The sequence below is a fragment of the Ambystoma mexicanum genome, chromosome 6p (genome assembly GCF_040938575.1).
Source record: "Ambystoma mexicanum isolate Mex_15411 chromosome 6p, UKY_AmexF1_1, whole genome shotgun sequence".
Lineage (NCBI taxonomy): Eukaryota > Metazoa > Chordata > Amphibia > Caudata > Ambystomatidae > Ambystoma > Ambystoma mexicanum.
In genome coordinates this window covers 1,342,553,806-1,342,576,743 of record NC_090935.1, presented here as the reverse complement: position 1 = coordinate 1,342,576,743, position 22,938 = coordinate 1,342,553,806, and the positions used below count along the sequence as shown (strand labels likewise).

At 41.7% G+C, this 22,938-nt stretch overlaps 1 protein-coding gene across 5 annotated transcripts in view; it reads right to left on the bottom strand.

Moving 5' to 3' along the window:
- CD274 (CD274 molecule) overlaps positions 1-22,938 on the bottom strand; it is a 210,001-nt gene that overhangs the window by 109,204 nt on the left and 77,859 nt on the right. For 3 of the 5 annotated variants that reach the window (XM_069626019.1, XM_069626017.1, XM_069626015.1), the window contains one exon: positions 3,840-3,909. The exons of 1 other annotated variant lie outside the window; for it this stretch is intronic. In XM_069626019.1, coding sequence (XP_069482120.1) covers positions 3,840-3,894 — 55 coding nt within the window. In that variant the 5' untranslated portion in view covers positions 3,895-3,909. Of the gene's footprint in view, positions 1-3,839; positions 3,910-18,430; positions 18,453-22,938 lie in introns of those variants that run through there. One more of the 5 variants, XM_069626016.1, reaches the window with a different exon arrangement.

Below are 22,938 nucleotides of genomic sequence, written 5' to 3'. Positions count from 1 at the left end.
GATCCCACAATTAATTTCATGCATCTACCCATCACACAATGGGGCAATCCCTTGTCATCCTCCACGACAGGATCACCACAGGAACAGAGAGTCACTGAGCCCTCTCCTGACAATGCACAGGCCAATGGCCTAGGAAAAAAGAGAAAAGAATCCTCAAACGCGGGCTGGCCATCACATCAACTTTGTTTTTCCAAATATCTATACATAGCTCGACTATGTACATGATCTCGGAATTGAGAGATTTAGAAAATAAGTCCCCCAAAATTAATGATACTCGGTTTCTTTAACAGGGAGAGTGTGACCTACCCTCCTAGTCAATGCCGATGACTAGGAGGCATTCAGAAAACAGGTAATGTGTCATTTCAATACATTTCATTTTTACATTTAAAAATAAGAAAATATTTAATGTGATTTAGTTTTAAAAAGAAAACTTTTACATTTATTTCAGTGAGAGATTGAATCGTGTTTATTTGTTTTAGTGCACGTGAACGCTAGTGTTTGAGTGAATAAATCATGTTTGCATCACGCAGCAGTGTGGCCTAACTATTCTGGAAGAAGGTGAAAAAAACAATGTTGACCTGTCAGGAAGAAAGCATTTTGATTTGTAAGAATGAGAGACAGTTGTCAGCATGTTTCTAGAATGGCAGTGTGAGATTGGCTGGATCTCGTGTTGTATGTTTTTAGAGAAGCATATATGTTTTTGAATTGGGGGCCTGCCGGGAGATACTCTGCAAAGGGGAGAGGAGATGAGAAAATCAGTGTGCAAGGCTGCAGAAGCATCTTCCCTTCCTGGAGGAAGGAGTGGCCCATCAGCCAAAGACTCTCTCCTTTGGGACAACTGTCAATATAGCACAATATAGCCTTATGGAATTTTGCCTACCTTTTTGGGTATTTCAAAGGTGTAGAAGGCGGCATGATTGTTGGCATAAACCTTTATTGTACCAGAAATAAAGAGAAAACGTACCTCTCCTTGATTCTAAGAGGGGTTTCCCTGCCCCAACTAAAAATACTAAGGATTCGGTCACGATGTCAGTGTAAATCAAGAGTCCACCGTCCAGTGTTAAAGTCCTATTTCAGTCATTTACACTGAAAACTAAACTCAAGAGGTAGAGGATCTTCTCTGTCCAGAAGAATGGCTCCCTTCTTCTGGACAGCAGATCACAGATCCAATCATTGGTGAGATCTTTACCTGAGGGAATGGCTCCCTTCCCCAGGTCTCAATCCCTCTCCAAGGCACAAAAGAAAGTTCCAGGTTGTAGTACCAAGAAGCAGAAAAGTTCCCAATTCAACTCAAAAGGTAACGTTCCAGTCAAAATAGCAGCATTCCTTATTATCCATAGTGACTTCTTCACTATCAGGTTCCTGGAGAATGCCTCCCTTCCAGGTAGGTCCCTTGTGACTTTTCTCTACTTCTTCTTCCTTCTCCTCCTGCCTCTGCCTCTGCCTCCTCATCTTGTTGCCTGATTTGCTAATGAAGGTTTGGCTACGCCTTAAGTGACTGAGACCAGCCCCTTATAGGATAACTATACTTCTTTTATAGCTGCCGAGAAGTATGTGTTTGACAGACCCTATTTGGCCAATACTGCAGAGTGGTCTCTGGGGCTTACCGACGCTCTCGGGTTGGTATTGGGCTAGCTTGTGCTCCACTGTCACATATCGCCCATGGAAAGTATGGAGGAGATGGTCGATATGGAAGAAGGACTGAATTATTCCATGCAACGCACAGCGCGTTCTAGTCTTCCAGTATTAGCCACCTTAAAGACCAGCAGATGAGAAGCACCTGTGCGTTGCAACTTCCTTACTTTGTTCCCGCGAGTAAGTTTGCTTACGCTCCCTCTTGTGTTCCCTTCCCGGTTTCTGCCTACCTTGTTGGTCGTTTGTTAGTGGGCTGCTTCCCACTCGAACGGCTCCTTGCCTCCTTCCGTTCTGGACTACTTTCCTCTCCGCTTGTGCGGCGTCTGTCACCGTAACCTGTTTGCATCTCTCTCAGCCCTTCCTGCTACTGCTGTACTCTCTCCCGCGCGGGGCGGTTCCCCAGTTTTCATTGTTTTCTGTGAGCAGTGTCTACCGTTGGAGCAGTGTGTTCCCAACACACAGTCCATTCCTTATGTACCACTATATCCGTGTGTTATCCGCACGCCAGCTGGACCTCTACCTGGACAACAGGCAATCGCCTACTACGACAACAACCAGTGCATTCTGGTACTTTTAGGCAATACTACTCTTGCCTTCACTCTTACTGGATTTCTCTACGGACTGCATCAACTACCATCCATATCAAGATCTACCAGGGTTTTTTCATCCGGTTTTTCCCTGGTTTGAGGTGGGCTCCCTGGAGTCTCCGCTGCCGGGCACATAGCCTCTTTGGCAAAGTGGACTCTAGGCGAGCCCGTCCTTCTATCTTCAAATCCAAGAACAAGATCGAAACCAAGTCTACAAGAACCACCTGGAGAGAAAAGAAGAAGGAAAGTTCTACAGACTAATCTACTGCGTCTCCAACAGATTCATCAGGTGAGGAGTGGGCTAGTGGGGCTAGTTGTGTAGACACTGTACTTGATCAACCTGTCAAACCTGAGATCCATTTTGGCCTTCTTGTGGCTTCCCTTGCCTTTTCGAAAGCTGTGGCTGCTCTGCAGAATTTGGTGACAAACAGCATACATGTCTTCACCTGCCCGTACGGTTCTAGGGTTTCTCCAGTCTGAATCTCTGCGGTTCTGTCTGGCTGGATGGTCCCTCCACGCTGAAGCACTCGAGGACACCTCTTCTTCCTCGGTAAACTTGTCTGCAAGTCATTCGATTCAGTGGCTGCTTGATTATTCCCCATGCTTGCGGTTCCTCTTAGCAGGGCTGTTCTCCTTTTCCTGTTTTCCCTCATCTTTTGAATGTCACTTGACCAATAGGAATTCGGGAAACACTAGAATGTTTACTATTGGTTTAGGAGTTCTCTTCGTTCTTTTGCATTGCCTCCTTGTCTCAGTACATGTTCTCTCGTCCTCCCTTGGGTAGACTAGACTCTTCTTAGTCTCAGTATTTGTATTATACTTCTGCCTTGGGTTGGCTAGATTCTTTCTTGTCCCAGTACTTGTAATTTTGGTTACATGACACATGTACATGGGGTGACAAGGCAATGGTGGCGTAGGTGAGGGGTTTGGAGTGGTGTATACCGCATTCTCCCTTGATAGTCGTCCCTGCTTTCTGTGGGGATCCCCCCCATGAGATCCTTCTGCTAAGTACCACCACTAGGGGGACTATCGGGTAGCAGCGTCACCTCCCTGGCCTCATGGAAAGGGGCACCCAGACAGGGAGAAGTGACGACATCTATTGATTTGTCACAGTATATACAAAAAACACTGGATGGATTTACACCAAACCCAAAGGGAGTCCAGTTGGCCCATACACCACCTATAGGTCCAAGTATGGTCTACATTCATCCAGTGTTAATTATTTTGTAAAAAGACACAGGTCTATATGAGAATTCGAACAATTGATGCAAAATTTGGGTCATCTTTACAAGTTTACCCTCTCTTGCTAAAACTTCACAAAACCTTCCAAAAAAGTAAGAATTGCATGCATTTTGTATTTGAAGGGTTTTGTACAATTTTATTAAAAAGGCCTATAAGTTATTCTTATCTCAAAAGCGATCTACTTATGGGAGTCCAACTCAACCATACCTACAGAGTGGCTATCACCAACTCATATATATATGTATACATTTAAATAATAACTTTTCATTAATTTAATGAATACATGAATTTGAAAGCAGGTTTGAATTCAAACTGAAAGGAAGAGAATGTCAGCAGAACTCAAATCTTGTGGCGACATTGACTGTAATTTCTTACCTTGCAGATAATGCCAGTTGAGCATAGATATAAATACAAGAAATGTATTCTCCATCTTCCTCGTTGTTTCCTGAAATAGAACAAACAAGTTCGTTCTTTGCAAGGTTTCAGTGATTTTCAGAGCTGAAAACTGTCACAGTTGCCACGCAGGGTCGGATTGGGGCAAAACATTGGCTCGGGCACCAATGAAAAAGTGTCCCACAGTTGCAAGTGACAATTCAATCCTTTTGTGACTATTTGAGAAGACCCCCATGGGGAATTTTTGGGTAACATGTGTGGCAAATAGTGCATTTGAAAGAATATCTGTTGTCTTACAATGTCAAAACTGCTAGCGGCAGAGTGAAATGACTCCCCAAACTGTCCCACTTTTGTGAAACAACTGGCCCACTTTCCCTAAAAAAAACTGGCCCATACTATCATTTGGGGTTTTCAATTCAGGCATTGCACTATTGCCCTATAGGCCAGTCTGAGCCGGTTGTCACACTCTAACAATTTGCAGAACAGCAAGTGCCACCCAGGTATAAGAGAGGGTAAGATACACGCTGATCAGAGGGGAAAGGCTCTACTTCGTTCAAATGAAAGTCAACAAAAGAAAACATAATTTTCTTTTATTGTAATACTAGTTTGAAGCTTGTGTACACGGGCCAAGTGCGAGAAGAGAGAAATGCTCAGAGTGTTAATACGGACAGCGTACAGCTGGCCTGCTATATTTCCTGATGCAACAGCTCCCTCTAGCAGTGACAACAGGTGAAGCAGGCAGTCACTACTGCGCATGACTGCATTGGACACACATATATCTGGCCTTTTATTATGTTGTATGAAAGTTTTAAAATAAAAATTTCACAAACAGGTGCAACAACCAGATTAAAACAAACCACAGAACTTCATTATATAACGTTTAAAAGTTTCAGCATATACAAATATTCTCAAACATTCTTTTTTATATACATTAATTTTAATTTCATTTTCTTCAGATTTCATTCTGTGCAAATGAGCAAATAGTAGGGAAGCACAAGAAGTACATAGATTGCTGGAAATAACCCATACACCTACGAGGGCAATTTCAATGGATTATGTCACCTTTATGCCAATATGCATTTCAAAATCAATAATCAATTCCCAACATTGCATAACCGCTAGGACTATGGAGAGCTGAGTCCTGGGCATAAGTTGTTCCCAAAATTTTTCTGCATGCATGCACTTCACTTCATTCACAAAACACCCAAAGATTTAATCTCTGAGCAATTGTGCTCCCATACAGTAGATGAAGAGGCATTTCAAAGATTCAGGTTACCTCTTGCAAATCCGACACATGAGGTTGTCCGCTGTTAGGTTATTCAGCAGACCCCAAACCTCAAGTTCCCTCAAGCAATTGGCCCTGAATCTAAAATACATCCATCTATACTGCCTACTGGGAAATCTTACCAGATATGGCTGTATTTTTCCCGGAAAGGGACATGGGATCTCACTACGAATTTGGAGGTAATTTGGTGATAAATCTGCTGAATAGCCACCAAATTTGATAACCGTTATCCCACTTGGTCCCGTGGAGTTACCACATGATTACAAGTGGTGGTAGGAAGGTGCACTTCTCCAGTTTTGGAGTCCATAGGACTTCATCAGGATTTTTGGCAGATTTACCACCGGCACAATTTTTATGCATTAATTCCAATGATTTCTGGAGTTAAAGTGGAGGAATTTCCTCCGGTAACAAACTGGAAGTGAATCTGCTACTTTGCCTCTCAAAATCGGTGCATTTATCACGTGGTAATTCCATCAGTGTTAAGGCCGCCAAAACCTATAATTGGGCAGCGCAGCTAAAGCAGCTGTAATTCTGTTACCGGCGCAAAAATTGCCCGTAAAAGAATTCCTGCCACTTATTTCTTGCACCACCAAACTTGTAATGAGGCCCATGGTGCCACATAGTTTTATATACTTTTAAAAACTTTAATATTTGGATATATTACTCAAATGATTATTTCTTTGTGCTTTCAATTTGACTATCAGTTAGGGCATGTCCCACATCATCTCTGGTAGTATCCTCTCGCCATGTATAGCCGCCATCAGACATGACATTTTTACATTCCTCTTCAGTGAGAGGACTATCTGGGCTTGCCACTATAAATTCTTAAAGCATGTTCCAAATGGTATTGCGCTCTGCCATCCACATTTGTACCCAATAGTCGTTCTTCTTAAATGTAATAGTGTTTCCAGAGAGGTCAAGCATAACTCCAGCCTAATCCATTGTATCTGTACCAAATTCTAGAGTTCCAAGGCAGATCTCCAGAGACGCCCTTCCACCCTGTTTAGCCTGTTTAGCCATAGTTGCCAAACAGATGCTCCTGTTTCCAGGCTATGAAGAATGGTCAGTTTTATTTTGATTTTATATGTCTCGATAAGAGGACAAAGAGTGTAACCCCAATACTTCTTATCAGAGCACCTCATTATCACCATTAAAGTTCATGCCTTGGTTTATAACTTTTCTTTAATTTTTACCTCGGTCACATTGCTTTATAGCTATAGGGCGAGATATAAATATTCTGGGTCCAGTTAACTGTTATAGATAGACCAGCATATTGCCCTAGATGTTGTCCTATTTTGTTGGCCCCACACCATGATCTTACTTTTAGAGTAGTTGAATACAAGGTCATTATCCTGGGCGTATGTCAAGGATTCACTGAAATCCCGCTCTGGTTTGATCGAAGATGACTAAATCATCGGCCTACGCCAAGAAAGCTGGATAATGGTGGTTGCCCGATTTAGGGGGGAAATTATGAGTGAAAGTCAATTTCTGTTCCAGGTCAGCTAAATATATGTTAAATGGACATGGTGCCGGAGCACAGCCTTGTTTTAACCCACACTCAATTAACAGGTTGTCTGTGAAATTTCCTTCCACAACCAATCTCACTTTTGCTTTGTATTGGTATCGAGTAATATAATTAATTACAACAAACCCTTGCTATTCCCCAGATGTTTAACCTTTGTGATAGCCGTGCTTTATTCACTCTATCATACTTAGTCGAGAAATCCAGAAAGGATGCATATAGTGGTCACTTGTCTTTCTTTTCATATTCCATTTTTAATGTTCTAACCAAAAGAATGTTAATGTTTGTTCTGCATCCACCGCTAAATCCTGTTTGAACGTGGACAAGCTTTGTTGTTCGTCTATCCATTTATTAAGTGCATCCAGGTGGATTCGTGCAAAAACATTGCTGGACACATCCAGGAATATTATAAATCGGTACAATCCAGGAACCTTTCCTTTAGCCTTCTTAGACGTAGGAATGAGCAATGAATCTACCCAGAAGTTGGTCTTCCTTACTTTTTTCAAGAGTAGCTCTAGAGTAGTCGCCCATTCTATTTTTTTTTTTTTATGATGAGCTTCAGTAGACCATCGGGTCCGGGTACTCTAGAATGTTTTAATCGATTTATATTTTCTAACATATTTTCAAAAGTAAATTTAACATTCCATATGATTTCCTTGTCTATCTCAGTAGAGACCGCCCACTCAGAACTATTGGCAAATGTTTACTTTAATATATTGATGCCATGTAACTGCCTTTATGGGGCTGATTTACATTATTTGCATAGTCTTCCCGAATCTGTCTCAAACAGAGCTTTAGAATCTCCCCTACGTATAACTTCTAGCTTCAGTTTCCAAACTGTTTTTATATTTTTGCCTTGCAGTTTTACCAAATTTCTCTACCTCTGTTTTAGTTTTTCAAATTGATAAGATCTGTGTCTTTCTCTCCAAGTTCCCATATTTTGTTAACTTTCGAATCTAACGACGACGCTCACTTTCTTCTTTTTGCTATATTTATATTGTAGGGGTGCAATCTTCCTAACCCTTTTCCCATAGTTACCTTGCATGGGTTAGCAGCACACTTTTGAGACTATCTTTTTATTTAACGACAGAGGTCTCAACCTCAATATTCCCCCCCCACCAAATAGCCTGTTGCCTTTTTGTTAATGCTAAACCCCCATCATTTTCAAATCTTTTATCATCCTTTGGACAGGATCCCAGGTCACAGAGAGGTCACAGAGAGACCCTCTATATTTAAACTACTTATTTCTTGAGATCTTGCGTGTGGAAGATGTACTGCACTATGAAACCTCTATCACCTTTACACAGTGTACATTGGCCTGGTCTCTCACCCACTACTTGCTCATTCAATATGTACAGAACCCATTCATTTAGGAGGCATTGCCATTCCTTCCCAAACTTGTCACATTTCTTTTTCTCCAATACAGGTATATTAAGATCAAATTTGTTACCACATCTTTCTTCCAGAATAATTTCTTGTTTGCCAGAGAATTTAGTGTTCAAGTCACTACATAATAGGATTTTCGTATTATTGCTGTAGCTTATCCATTACTCAAAAAAAGTCCAACTCTCTAGCAATTGATTTAAAGACTACTCCTCCCGGAGTACTATATACACATATTATTAAATATGTTACCCCTTACAATAGGGGACCCTGAGACAAGACTCCTGTCAGGACCAAGCCGCTGTTGCTCTCTACCCCAAATCGTTCTATTACAAATTAGTTTTTTTCCTGCAATAATAAGGCACTCTCTGAATCTCCCCAGTTACCATTACAACCAGAGTTCATAATACGTTTATACCCATCTGTAGATTGCTCCACCAACCATGTTTCTTGCATCGTCAATATATAATGTTGAAATAGGAAATCGATCTGATTGTTCATAACTAAACAGCTACAAAAACCTCATTCCATGAGAGCAGCAGCAGCTTTTCATTACGACACCTTTTAGGGTTGAAGTCTTACCTCACTCTGTAATGCTCTGGGGAGCCATGGCCAACTATCAGTATCACTGTTTAAAATAACCTTTATAAGGCCATTACCATCTTCCTTGCAGAACCTTATTTTCATGTAATTTCCCATATCCCCGGTCCCTCAATGTTTCTGCATATCGTTAACCTTCACCCTTGTTGCTCTCTTGCAGAAATGCTGTTAACCGAAGATACATCCTTTCCTCCAAACTAAAGTTCATAACACCAATTGCTTTGAAATGTATGATCACTTCAATTGTTTTCATTAGATCAGGAAATTCAATCCGATCAATGTCTGCCATTTGTGATTATTTGAAGCAAAATGTTTTGCTTATTAAGTGGATGAGAATTAGATTTGTTAACTCATACATTCCATACACCAAATAAGTTATTTCCATTGGATGCCCCTATCCTTCGTCTTCAGAGGTTCCAGCTATTTATAAAAGCTAAATAACATAACAAAACCTAACACACCATATTATCTACCCTTACTTCTAAGCTTTCCTCTAAAGTGCTTAACATTGCTTTTCCTACTTTACTAATCATAAAATCTATAATATTCAGAGTATTGCGTTTTACTTTCTTTTCCGAGATTGTACTCTTCTCTTCTAATTCCAGTAGATCATCTTCATACTCTCTGATGGTAAATTGCAGGCTCTCGCTCACATGTATATCCTTCTCTTTCCCTATAAACTTCCCCTTCTCTCCTTCCTTTAGCTTTCTACTATTTATATTTGCTATTCCTCTTTCCTTGATAGCCATAACCACTGACTCCTTTTCACACCCTCCATTGACTTTTTTGGCCACTGTCTTCTGTTTCTTTTCTTTACCCTTTTTTGATCTCAAGGGAGAGGTTGTATTAATTGCTTCTTCTACTAACATTTCATTCTGGGCCTCTTGTACTACTTCAATAACATCTATATTTGAATTTTCTTTACTTTCCTCGCCCTCTATATTGAGGACCAACTCTCCTATCCTATTTATAGAGGGATTATCACCCTTGCTGTTATTTTTCACAAACAAACTATGTAAGACTCTCCATTGAAATTTTAAATCACAAAGAACTGATTTATGTAAGTCAATATCCTCCGCTGTCTTTTCATGTACTGCTACCAGGCCCCTGAGAACCAAGTGCTGGGCTCCCAAAGTGGCAGGTACCAAGTGGCGTGTGTCCCACCCTGCTCATACTCACTGACCCTGTTGACATATTTAAATCATATAAGTCAGGTTATTTATATAGATCGTCTTCTTTATCTCCCTCGAGAGAGAATTGTTCTATAGGGTCGGAGCTAGGTCTCCAAAGGGAAGGGCCAGCAGCTTTGAGTCCTCTGTCCTGATTTTACAACCTACAGCATATGGATAAAAGGGAGGTAGATCTAATATTTGCATCGTGCACCACACTTTCTCACAAGGTAAGCTTATCTGTCCAATATCTACACCTCGTCATTTGTTCTTATATTAGTTCCTGGTCTGCGCAGTCTTTCAGAGGACGCTTTGTCTAGTAGTATTATATGGCTGGAACATTTATTAACTAATATTACAGGAGCTGAAGGGATAGCTAAGGGTAGGAATTGGTGGATCTGCTAATCCTTCACCCTACTTGCAAATCTCTGGCTATGCCCCGACATTCAGTGCTCTGTTGCTTCCCAGCTAGCTTTATACTTGATAAATGACAAGCATATATTAAGACATGAAAAGGAGGGCAGTGTTAGCAGGTCTGGTGGTCCGCGCACACTGTTGGAGGGAGAACAAATGGTCAAGTTATGCCAGGCTTCCTGTGTGCAGAGCTTAGTATATGACACGTGTATATAAAATTAATCAAATCCTATCTCAGCAGCACTCTTCTGCATCAAGATGGGAGAATCTTGAGCACCCCTTCAGACTTCACATCAAAGTAGGTAACATTTGAAAGGGGATGGTGCGCAAAACTCTCACCCTAAAAAGTAGAAATACATGACACATTTATAAAAACCGACTATCCAATACATGCAGGTGAATAGGAAATCAGTTCTATTTTTTAAAAGGAATCATTTATCTGGAATAGCTGTAATATCGCTACAATTCGAAAACCCCTGACTAGGAAGGAAGCGCAGATGGATCACAAGAGGCCCCCAATTATCCAAAAACACCATCAAACCTTCAAGTCATTTGCACAGTCTTATGATCTCTGGGTCAGTGAACTGGGTTACTATCTCCTCTTAAGAGTAAGTAGCCTGGACTTCTGGAACAACGTCGTGGGCCGCTCCCCCCATACTACAAACGTGCTTGAAGATATTTGTAAAGGTAATCCAAGAAAATGTGAAAAGAAGTGCCATGCACCAAAACAAGCCAAACCGGGCTGATTTGCAAAAATACACATTGGATTGGGAACTAAACTGGGGACCAACATCTCCATTGCCAGATGGAACAGGACCTCATCTGACATCTCATTGATTCACATCAGAAGGTATTCGAGGTTAAGGCACCAGAAACTTCTATTGGATGTACAGCTGGCCATCCAAAGTGAAGAAACTATCACAGAGTAAAGACAACAACAGCTGGAAGTGTGGCAAAGGGGAGGTATTCCTATCCTGTTTGATGGTTAAGCTTTGAGAAGGTACGTAATTCTGGGAGGAGATTATGAAAATAATCAGCCTTTGGTGCAATGTCAACCTACGATTCAACCAGGAACGGGTTCTCCTTGAACATCTTCCACAACCAGAGTTCCCCCAGTGTGTCCGATAAAAAAAAACCGGGGCACAGGAAAAACACTAATAATTTAACACTGGAAAACCCAAGAAGATGGCATGTAGAAAATTTGATGGGACCTGATCAGGATTGCATCAACAGAAAGAAGAAATTGAAGAACCTTTCCAAATAGAAAATCTTTGAGAAGTTACATAGACCTAAATGCATGACTCTCACAGTGCGAGGGGGATGCACTGGAGTGAAAGTTGGGCCCCTACCATGGAAACTATCACAAAATTGGCAGCTCGGATCACACTTTAAGATATACACAAGTATTCCACTGTACTAATGCACTTTGAATTGCATGTTTGATAGCCCGAAAAAATATTAAGGGCACTGGTCGATGACTATGTAAGATGTTAAATTTTAAATCAAATCCTTTTAAATCATACCTGTGTAGTATGGAGGTTCGTGCTAAATACCGGATTGGAGTTTCGGCAGCTTTTGAAATAAATGTGAATAAATACAATATTAATGTCACCCACTCAGCACTGTTTCATCGGGGGCTTTGATCTTACAGGGAAGTGCGTCAGCCGGTTCCACGTTGAGTACTATTTGTGTTGGTATAAATAAAATGTGATAAAAAGAAGGAAATGAGCTTAGTTTATCAAGAGTAATAAAGAGACTGAAACACAGATTGAAATATTTTACCCCTAGATAAACGTGTCTTTCCTAGTATGTCATTGCCACTGGTTCCTAGTTTGATTGGTGTACTAGGAAAGAGTTGCAATGATATACTAGGAAAGAGTAGGAATTACATTTTAGAAAGAAGAGGTAAGAAATACTAAAAAAGAGTTGGAATGGCATATTAGAAAAGGCAAGAAGAAATACTAGAAATAGTATTAATGACATACTAGGAAAGTAGGGATGCCAACCAGGAAATAATAGGTATGACATACTAGGAAAGAGTAGGGATGACATACTACAAAAAGTAGGAATGACATTCTAGGCAAGTGTAGTCATTACATACAAGAAAAAGAAGGAATGTCCTGCAACACAAACAGGGAATGACATACTAGAACGAATAGAAATAAATACTTAGAAGGACAGGGCTGGCATGCTAGAAAAGAGTATGAAGGCTATACTAGGAAATAGTAGCAGTGAAATACAGCTATGAAAAAGAAGGAAAGAGTACGGATGCCCTGCACATGGAATATTGAAAACTGTATTGGGTTAATGTCTGAGCTACTGCAAAATTAGAACGGATGCCAAATATTGGGTAGTCAAGGCTCTCCTCTCTGGTAGACTTATTGATGAGGCTGCGCAGAAGAGTTACAGTGGACAGTAGTAGTCAGAGAGAATGCCTGAGACCTTGAGAAAATATCCCCATACCTTGTATTATCATTTCTACTCATTCAGCACTATCATTGTCAGTTTGACCACAAATTGCTTCCAAAAGATTCAGTTAGAGATGACAGAGTCATCCTGGGGTAGGGTACCTTTACAATATGCGATGCCTGTGGGGTGAGAGTATACCAGATGATGGAGGTGTGGCAAAATTAGACATGAACCAGGGATAACGACAGGGGAACAAACATAAATAGGATGAACATAAAGTGCCCAGTGCTGCAATATTTACAGCAGCAATATACATATTTACATCCATGAGTGCCAATATCAAGGTGTGGGCATTGTGAGGTTGGCATCGTGGAAGGAGACACAGACAACAGATTCAATGTAAGGAAAATACCTTTATTAACTTAAATGTCAGGATGGTGGTAGGCCTAACTTGCCCTATTCTAAGGTGGGATTTCCCTACCTAAAGAAACTAAGGATAGCCAGTGTCAGTAAGTTCAACTTAAATATCTGTATGTGTCCACACCCTGTGCTTGCCCTCACAACTACTATAAAAACAATGTGTAGGGAGGTCAACCAACAATTAAGCAATGTTCTAAAAGTAAAGTTCTGAGCTATTTCTAGCTCAAACTTATTCTTAAGCTTTGCCTCCTCAAATATCAACAAGTTAACCACAATGTTCCAGTTACCATCATTTGGATTTAAGGTTGTACAGTTCCAATCCCTTTAAAATGCCAGGATACCCTTCCCCAAGTTCAATATCAAAAGATGTCTCAAAAGGAAGTATCTTGAAGCTTTGTCTTTAAGCTAAGTTCCAACAATTCTTCACAGCTCAGGGCTCCCTTCCACAAGCCTTAAATGCATCAATAGTAGTTTTCCTTTTAACACAATAGTAGGTTTCCTTCTTAGCATATAGGTGTTTGCTGGTCTTGTGCAGTTGTCGGACCACACGATCCACCCATTACAGGTCACGCAACCAGAAACCCTTAATTCTCCTTGCAGCAGGTTGATTAGGTGTTCTCTGGTCTTGGCACAGTTGTCAGACCACACAATCCACCCATTGCAGATTGCGCAACCAGGAATCTTTAGTACTCCTTTTAGCAGTTTGATATTCAAACAGTTTATCAGACCTTCATTCAATTTTGGTTTCCTATTTTCTTTCAGTACATGATTAAACATTAGCAAGTTTGCTATTTGGGTTCAGGTTGCTGTTCAATATGAGCAGTTTTGCTGTTTTCATTCAGTTCGGAATTCAATTTTAGCAGTGTTGCTATTTTCATTCAGTTCGGTATTCAATATTAGCAGTTTTGCTATTTTCATTCAGTTTGGTATTCAAGGTTAGCAAATGTAATGCATTTGACTAAAACATGGCGTCTGTGCGCAGTGCATTTTGGGTGCTCCCAGAGCCATAATGGACATTTTCTTCAGGCTTCAACGAAATGTGCACATTTTCTTCAGACATCAGTGAAAGCTGCATTTGCTGTGAACTCGTAACATGGTTTGCACTATTCCACTAGAAAACATGTTGACAGAGACTTTGAAAGCCAGAAAGATCTGGAAAATGCCATCACGCATTTGTGGGAGGCTTAAAATTAGGGGCACTGGGACAGTCAGGGAGAAAGCTTCTCTGGAAGAGTGGATGCACTGCTTGCATGCCGGTTGACGCGAGGATCTCTCTGCCTGTTTGTTTCAGGGGTTTCCAGTGCATTCCTGGCGATATGAGAAGTATTTTTAAACTCTTTACATTCCTTATATGTGTAGTCATTAAACATTAATTTATTATTTTTACTGCATTTATTCATTCATGTATGCTTTTTGTGAATAAAGGGCCATATTAAGGTTTAGCTGAGTGTTTGTGTATATAATTGCCCTCCAGTGCTAACGGTGTATTCATTTTGTGTGCTGGGGCTATGAAATATTTTCTGTGCACTTTTGAAGCAAAACAGCATGTTTGCTGCTTTTACGCGCCACTTGGCTTTCATTCATTAATTTAACTTCCTAGTTCAATTCGTAGCTAAGGTATTTATTGCCTCAGCACTCTTTTCAACCTTCGCAGCCCGCCCAGAGCACCCCGATCTCTGGGTAACTTCCACAGCACTCACCGGTTGTAGGCATCTTGCTCCGGCGGTACTTGCTGCTTTCATTCTTCCCTCTGGCTGCTGCTTTGGATTCTGCAAGCCCCGCTCGCATGGGGACAGAAGCTGGGTCAGCATAGGTGGCTTCAATGCCTCTGCGAGGCCGGGAACAGCGTCCTTGGTGTTCATGCCGCGATACACTTCCTTTTGCTCCCACTTCACACGGGTGACTTCCTGCTGCACATGTCTTGTCCTCGGGTCCCACCATGTCTGCCTCTGGATTCCCTGTGTTTTACTGTGATCTGTGTCCTGTTTTTTTTTTTTTTTCTTTTCTCTCTCTCTCTTCCTCGTCACAGTACTGTCAGGTGTCCCAAGAGAGGAAAGAAGGGGAGTGGACCTAAAATAACCCATAAAGTTCAGGAGAGGGCTAGGTTGGTTGACATTAGGATAAGGGGGATACTGTGTCTCACCTGAAGGCATCCCACTCTCACTCCCCATGGGCCCTCCACCCAGGTGATCCTCCCTCGTTTGTCCACCCCCAGGGCAAGAATCCAGAAGCAATGGCCTTTCCCTGGTCACCTGCGTTGAGTATCCCAGGGGAGTAGGATTGAAAATACCATCAGGCTACTCACAGCAGTCTGTCAGTCTGATGTTGAGGGAGGGTAGGGGATGCCCCTTGCTTGTTAGTAAGCAGAGTTTAAGTCAGTGTTCGAACAGATCACTTGTCAGGATGGCTTTAATGGCTGGGGAGGAGGGCAGTCTAGTTGCGGTGCAAGTAGAGAGAAGAAATAGAAGTGGGAGTAGGCACCGGGTGTGTGTGGAAAGTATGTGGATAGAAGATGATCTAAGAGATTGAGGGTGAGAGGAATGAGAGATACAGTCGATGAAGCTTTGCTGTTAAGACTATTGATAGATTTTAACACAAGTAGTAGAAACTTGAACAGAGCACGTTTTTTTAATGGAGAGTTATTGTCAAGAACTTCGGGACGCTGGTGCCTCGTACCTGTGATCCTGGCATGGTGAGATGGCGGCAACGCTACATGTTGCAGAAGTCCCGGATAAAAGAGGAGCAAATGGCACAGAACAACTGGCCAGATTCCCCTACTATGAACTAAAGCACCATGGAGGAAGCAGAGCAAACCTACCTGTGCCACGGAGTGATGCCCAGGATGGTAGTGATGCAAGGACGGTACAATGCACCGAGCCGAAACACCAGATGGCAAAGAAGGCTGGAAGGAGCAGGAACCACCGGGCAGAAGGAAAAGGATCTAGCTGACAAGAAACGTCGTGAAGACCAAAAGAACAAGAGAGAAGAACAAGGGTAAAGAGCAGCAAGAAAGAGGGTACAGAGCAACAAGGGTGAAAACAGAACTCCAAGAACATGAGACGGAGGGAAGAGGAAGTAAAGGGAGTGAAGCACCACATGAGAAGATGAGACACAAGCATTGCTGTCTCAGTCAAGCTTAAATAGCCCCATATGATAGCACAGTAATTTCCACCTGTCGCCTAGCAATGCTAGAAAGATTCCTGATGCACATGCATGGAGCCGTGACCATGGCTCCATGCACATGAGCCCAGATCACAAGATGGCGGCGCCCATCTGCACGGGCCATCGAGGAAGCAGGGAGCCCATCGGTCTTCCGGTGTATCCAGCACTGTGATGCCATTTGCGCCATCACAGGTACAACCTCCAGGCTCCTTGCACAGGTAAGGCTGGTGCCTGCACCCTGGGATCCCTGTCGTGCATGCACAGAAGCGGATGCCTAACAGCTATCCATTTTTGTGTCAGTACATAGGAGGAGCCATGCAGCATGGTGTCAGCAAGATGTGATAGATTTTAACAGGTGGGTGCAGAGAAGTTGAAGACTTTATTTAGGTGAAAGAAGGAATAGAGGGGGAAACCAAGTAGTGGGCACGAATATAAGTCCCATTTACTGTGCACAAATGTAGTGATTCGTTTTAGCTGTTTGATGTGTTAGGTGTGGGCAGATGTTCCTAACAGTAAGAAGGTTGATCCAAGCAGCAGCAGCCATGGTCGTAATAATGTAGTCTGAGGTCGCTGTCAGAGCGGACTCCAAACTTGTGAACTTTGAATGAGGGAGTAAGGAGGTCAGAAGGGAAGGAACTGGGGATAGGAGAGTGAAGTTGGCATTGGAAGCAGGGAGAAAGATGACTTCCATTTTAGAGGAGTTATCCATCAAGTAGTGAAAAGCTAACCAATGTCATGCAGCTGTGGGCCAGCAGGTGATGTGTCCTGAGACTGCGGAGGTTAATGAGGAAAAAGAGAAAACAATCTTGGTGTTGTCATCAAAGAGGTGTTATTAAGAGCATGAGGATGACAATGAGTTTGCCAGGGAAGAGGAGTGGACCAAGGACATATCCTTTGGTGATCCTCACTGAACGAGATATAGCAGATGAGTTGTTAGAGTCCCATGAGATGGAGCAGGGGTGGCCATAGCGGCAGTACGTCACCCTGTCTAGTACAGTATCCTGGAACCAAGGGAGGAGAGGGCGTCAAGTAGGGAGGGTTGATCCACAGTGTAGAATGCTGCAGCGAGATCAAGCAGAATGAGGATGGAGGAGTGGTGAGCGTGTGGTGCGCAGTGGTCAGAAAGAGATCAAGCAGAATGAGGATGGAGGAGTGGTGAGCGTGTGGTGCGCAGTGGTCAGAAAGTTGGAGATGTGGGTGAGCGCAGTTCAGTGAAGTGTTTGTTCCTGAAAACTAATTACAGGGGTCGCAGGCTGTGCTTTCCTGAAGCTAGCTGACAACGCAATTACAGGCAACTCACTCAAGGGTTTAAATAAAGTAATTTGGCCATGATTCTAGAGACTGTCACATTTTGTCTTACTGTAGCTACAGAATTACATCCCTCCCCTGTCCTTTTTTAGGGATTAGCATCTGGGGTTGGTGCCACACCTTTTCACTTTGTTTATCTATTTACCGAATAAAAATGCCAAACTCACACATACATACATACATACAAACAAACATCAAGTGCAAAATGTGTACTTCACCTGGATGAGGTTCTCTGTGCAAATGGCTAGACTGTGGACATGGGCAGCGCCTCTAGGTTGGCCCACAGAGAAACTCATTTGGATGATGAAGTACCATTTTTGGAGTACGCTTGGACCCTCATTTTAATGCCTAAGCCGATATTTTACATTGCAATTACTGGCTAGTCAGATGCCTAAAATTGGCCCACAACCCCATACCTTCTATAGGTGACTCCCCTATGGAGGCTTTACCATCTACTCATGGGTGTCTAGGGAAGAGGTCCTACACCCTAATTGCTAGACTCACTCTACACTTCCACGGTCTCCCCTGTAGCCCACACACACATGTGCACTGACGCACACACACACATGCAAAGAGTTAAGAGGTTGTAGATGGCAACATGCAGGATAAAATCCGCAAATTAAATTAAAATAATAATGAATATGTTGTAAAAATTATAATGCCATCAATGCACGGTTCAATGTCGTAGAATATATCTTGCCATTTTTCAAAGAAACAATAATGATAACTTGATGCATGTTCCACACATTTTAAATTATAAAATGATTCAGTCCTCTGTGAACATGTAATTACTTCCTCCTTTAGAATTACCAAGTGCTAATACTTGTGGAAAGGTACCTGCAAGCAGTCATATTTCCTAAAAGAAGCGGCCAACCTATATTTTGCACGAACTGAATCTTACCTTGTCAATTTGATTGCAGATCAGAAGTGTGCACTGCTACAAATGTTCTTTCTCTTTAAGATGAAATGACCGCATCCTGTGGGCAGCCAACGGAAATGTTTTTAAGTTATAGGAAGGTGCTTATCACCGCACACTTTCCAGCGTAGGAGTGTACACTTTTTGGAAGTTGTGCGTTCACAGGTAGATGTATGAAACCCAAACACCCACAACTTCAGTGCTAAACGGCATACCAGCAACAGCGGAAATAATCAATTGAAAAGGACCTCATAAAGAATAAGGTGGTAATGGTAAAAACATGTGGTATTTGTATTTTAAATACTGCCTTTTTAATAAAAAATAAATAAATATTTTTTAATTTTATTGGTTTAACAAACCTTTAAAATATCAACAGACTCACAACTTTCCCTCTTCCCATATTGTACATCAAATCATCAGTATTGTCTGAGATCTCGCCAGCTTTACTGCTTGTCTTCATGTGTCACTACAGTAATTAACCATCAACCGTTTTTCGATCTCTTTCAAAAGCAAGAACATTGGGAATATTAGCTTCCTATCCACTCCTTTGAACATTTTCAGCCCCCATTCATCTGCACTTAAGGACGAATATTTTGAGAGCAATGGGTCCAAATGTGCTGTTCTAACTGGCCTCAATTCACGAAAGAATAACATCAAATGTTTTAATGTCTCCTTTTCAATTGCACAAAATCTACATAGTGGGTCCATATTTGAGTTACTCGACCATGCTCGAAGCCGGTCTTTAGTTTTAAATGCATTCAGGCGGAAAAGCATGAACACACTCCTTGAGTTTTGATCAGGAAAAAGTTCGAGGTAACGTTGGAGTTTGTTAAAGGCCGTGGCCTCACAAGGTGCGTCTTTCATGAGTTTGTTTGCTGTTCTCAACTCTCCAGTCTGCTCCCAATCGTCTTGCCAGAATTTCTTTTTTTTTTTACTAAGTTCGGGTTTTCGTGCAATGTGGTAGCGGAATATCCTGGTCGTCCAGAATTCCTTCACAGCGTCTGATCCACTGTGACACAATGTCGTTCTTACTGATCGATGATGCGCTGTGCAAGATTTCAAATTGTGGGATGTTTTCTTCTGCCCTTGTTTTCCGAAAAAGTGACAACAGATTCCAACAAATTCTCGCATGCAGTGATATCAGCGAATGTTTGTACCGTATGCATGCTGTCGATGTGCCCTTTGGCAATCCCAGCACTTTGCCTTTTTTTTATATTGCCTTTTTTTTAAATACATCCTAATTATGATTTGGGATTGCAGGGATATTTGCTGCATGAAGTACATAGAACATACTACATGGGGTACATGCGTGATTTTCCCCATGCAATGATTTTTAGTCCAAGATCAATGCGCCCCGGTATGCTCTAACGCAGTGCACGTTGCACTTTTAGCCACCATTCCTTGATGGAAATGCTCGTGTTAGGGACCCTCACTTTGGAAAACCTAATAAGTTTATTGTTTTTCCATGTTCCTGACAGTAAATGATTCCCATCCTGGTACTGAATCCCAATGTAGTCGAATTGGGACCCTACAGAATCAATCTTGCGAATGATGGCATCAACATACGAGACTGACGCCGGACTACTCTTGGATATGATAGAAATGAAAACCGATTAGGTACGCTAAATCTGTATGGCTCCCGTCACGCTAAACAGATTTAAGACAAAGAGGGCAGCAAGCAGAACCGACCCATGGCGTTATGCATTCTTTTTTATTTTCCTTCCCCAGACAGCAATCTATGAATACATTGTCTCATATGTGATCTTGACAAATTGCTGTTAAGAACCACTAGGACAACCTAGCAACTGAACCTACAGATGCTAACCGAAATGTCCAGACCGGCACGAATCTCATATTGCGAGGTGAGCGGTCAGGATACGAGTGCACGAATTTGGATGTCATTTGGTATTCTTGGTGTTCAATTGGCCAAAACACATTAAATCCCATGGGAGCTAAAAATGGATGCTTGTTTCCTCTGCCCTGCATATACGGCCTTTATTGTAATCTGTTAAGACACAAATGATAGGAGGTACAGCTGTAGGTAACCGCTAGACACAGCAGACCTTAATCCATGATCTATAGTACCCCAATGGATTCTAGACCCAGATACTGGATGAGAAATACGTTTCTGACCCATTGCCAGAAGTGAAGAGGCGGGATGCACCTTATCCACCCCCTGTCCTGGAGTCATCATGAGTGTGACACATAATGGAATCTGGAGATGTTAAATGCTATTGATAAGCATGACTATTGTCTTGGATTAACTGCAAAAGATAGTTTGACTGAGTTCAGTCTCCAATGGATATTGATTTTCCATTCTTTGCTGTTTTATTGTAGAGGAAGACACCTACTGAAGTTTTGGCAACCACTCTTCAAGAATTGAAGATCTGAATGATTGACCATGATATAATATTGGTTATTCTTTGATGGTCGAGATGGCATATGCGACTGTTAATTTGCATTGTGTACAAACATCACAATTGTTTTGGACCCTGATGAATTTCTGTGGAATGAAACCCAGATACTATTTGGAAAGAAACATGTTGGGTCTTTAATTTTTTGTTTTTATGTAAGATGTATTAAGTATGAACACGAAAAGCTGAGAAAGCGAATGGTAGAAATGTGTTAGAAGTGGATGAGTGGAGAGTTTGGTATGTCCAGTGTGAAATTGCACAGCACAAGCCACTTTAAAGATTAAGCTATGGCAGGAGCTTGCTCTTAATTGAAGGTGTTTTGTACAAGCTTGCTCAGAACCCAGTGTGTTCACGGGGATGATGAGATACAGGTTAGACTCATAAGCACTTTGTATTATGCCACTGTTTTATAAATTGTGAAATAATAACTATTAAAATATGCATTTTTTCTACTTTATAAATTGATGTCCTGTTTGATACCGGTTTGAAATGTGACAGATGCAGGAAGTGTCTTCCCCAGAAGCTTAAAAACAGCTTAAAATCACGAGCCGTTTTTGTTTAACTGTTAAAGAGTTGATTCACCTTTTAATGAGGGTTTGCTTGTGACTTTATGTAACCACCCTCAACCTCCAAGTGTGGCAAGATGATTTTTAGGTATCCCATGCCGTAAAAAGCCAATGCGATACCAGCTCAAATTTAAGTGACATTTTAAAAACAGGACTGCACAATAAATGAGTCTCACACCTTTTTGTTTCTTAGCACTACCAGTACCTGTTACAGCAATTTTGGGTGAGGAATTTGCTGACTTTCCTTGTAATCATAACGAGCTTCTAAGTGCTTACCCCACATTCCTTTTCACATATTTTTATCATGTTTTACTTGTACATCCTGGCCATTAGCATGCATTTATCTTGGCTCCTGAGTGCATGTTTTTTTATACATATTTACTGTGTGATCTTCTGCACATTTCAATAGCTATATCCTCTGCTCCTTTTGCCTCATGACAGTAAGTTACAACCACCTTTACAAGTACCACATTTAAAGTACCACATTTGTACCATGTTCACAATACTCATAAAGAGGCCCATTCAGAATGCATTATTGTTTATTGTCGGTATGACGCTCCGGCCCGTAGGTATCCAATTAATCACATGTTATCATAGGCACGGATAACCCAGAGACATATGGTTCTTCTCAGAACAAGAGAGTCTATTTTAATACGAAAGGTCAGAAAAACGGCCATGCGACAGATTTATGGGGGCAGCAGATTCCAGGGTTTAGTTACATTGATGGTGCAAGTCCTCCCCATGCAATGGGCTCATTTAAAGCGTGGCATCTGGAAAAGAAGGGGAGCGCTGGATCTTATATCATGAGAGGGCTTCGACTTTGACATTCGGTTCCTGATATAACACAGACATGTACCATAAAAAGCTTTATGTGCCAAAGTTAGTAGTTTGAAGTCAATACTGGCCCCAAGTGAACATGAGAGATGTGGTCATTTCAGGAGGTATTAGTAACGATACACACGGCTGTATTTTGCAATACAATATGCAATACCTGTAGAATATGTATGGCACGTATGGGGGAGCCTGCATACAGATCATTGCAATAGTCCAGCTTTGACCCACCAATCGCTCTCTCGATAATGACGCAGTGGGATCCTTCAAGCAATGGTCCCAGTTGACGCAGCAGCATCAGATGATAATCGGACGACCTAATTAGTGAATTGATATGCGGTATCGTAGAGGGATTGGAATCAAAGGGAACGCCTAAGGTTTTGACTTTTTGTTGCAGAGGCAATGATTTCTCAGAGAGCCTAAGATGGCCAATTCTTGAAGATTTTGAAGCATTCTGTTCGATGAATAATACAAGTTTCAACTCCGTTTTATATGGGTTGAGACCCAATGAATTTTCGGACAACCACTGTTCAAGTTTATCCATTTAAAAAAAGATTTTAATCATATTGGCCTTTGGGTCGTTTCCAAGCCTAAAAATAGCTGGGTATTGTTAGGAAGGAGACGATCCTTGCCCACCCCCTCCAGGTGAATAACGTACGTAGTAGAAAAGGGGGGAGGCGCG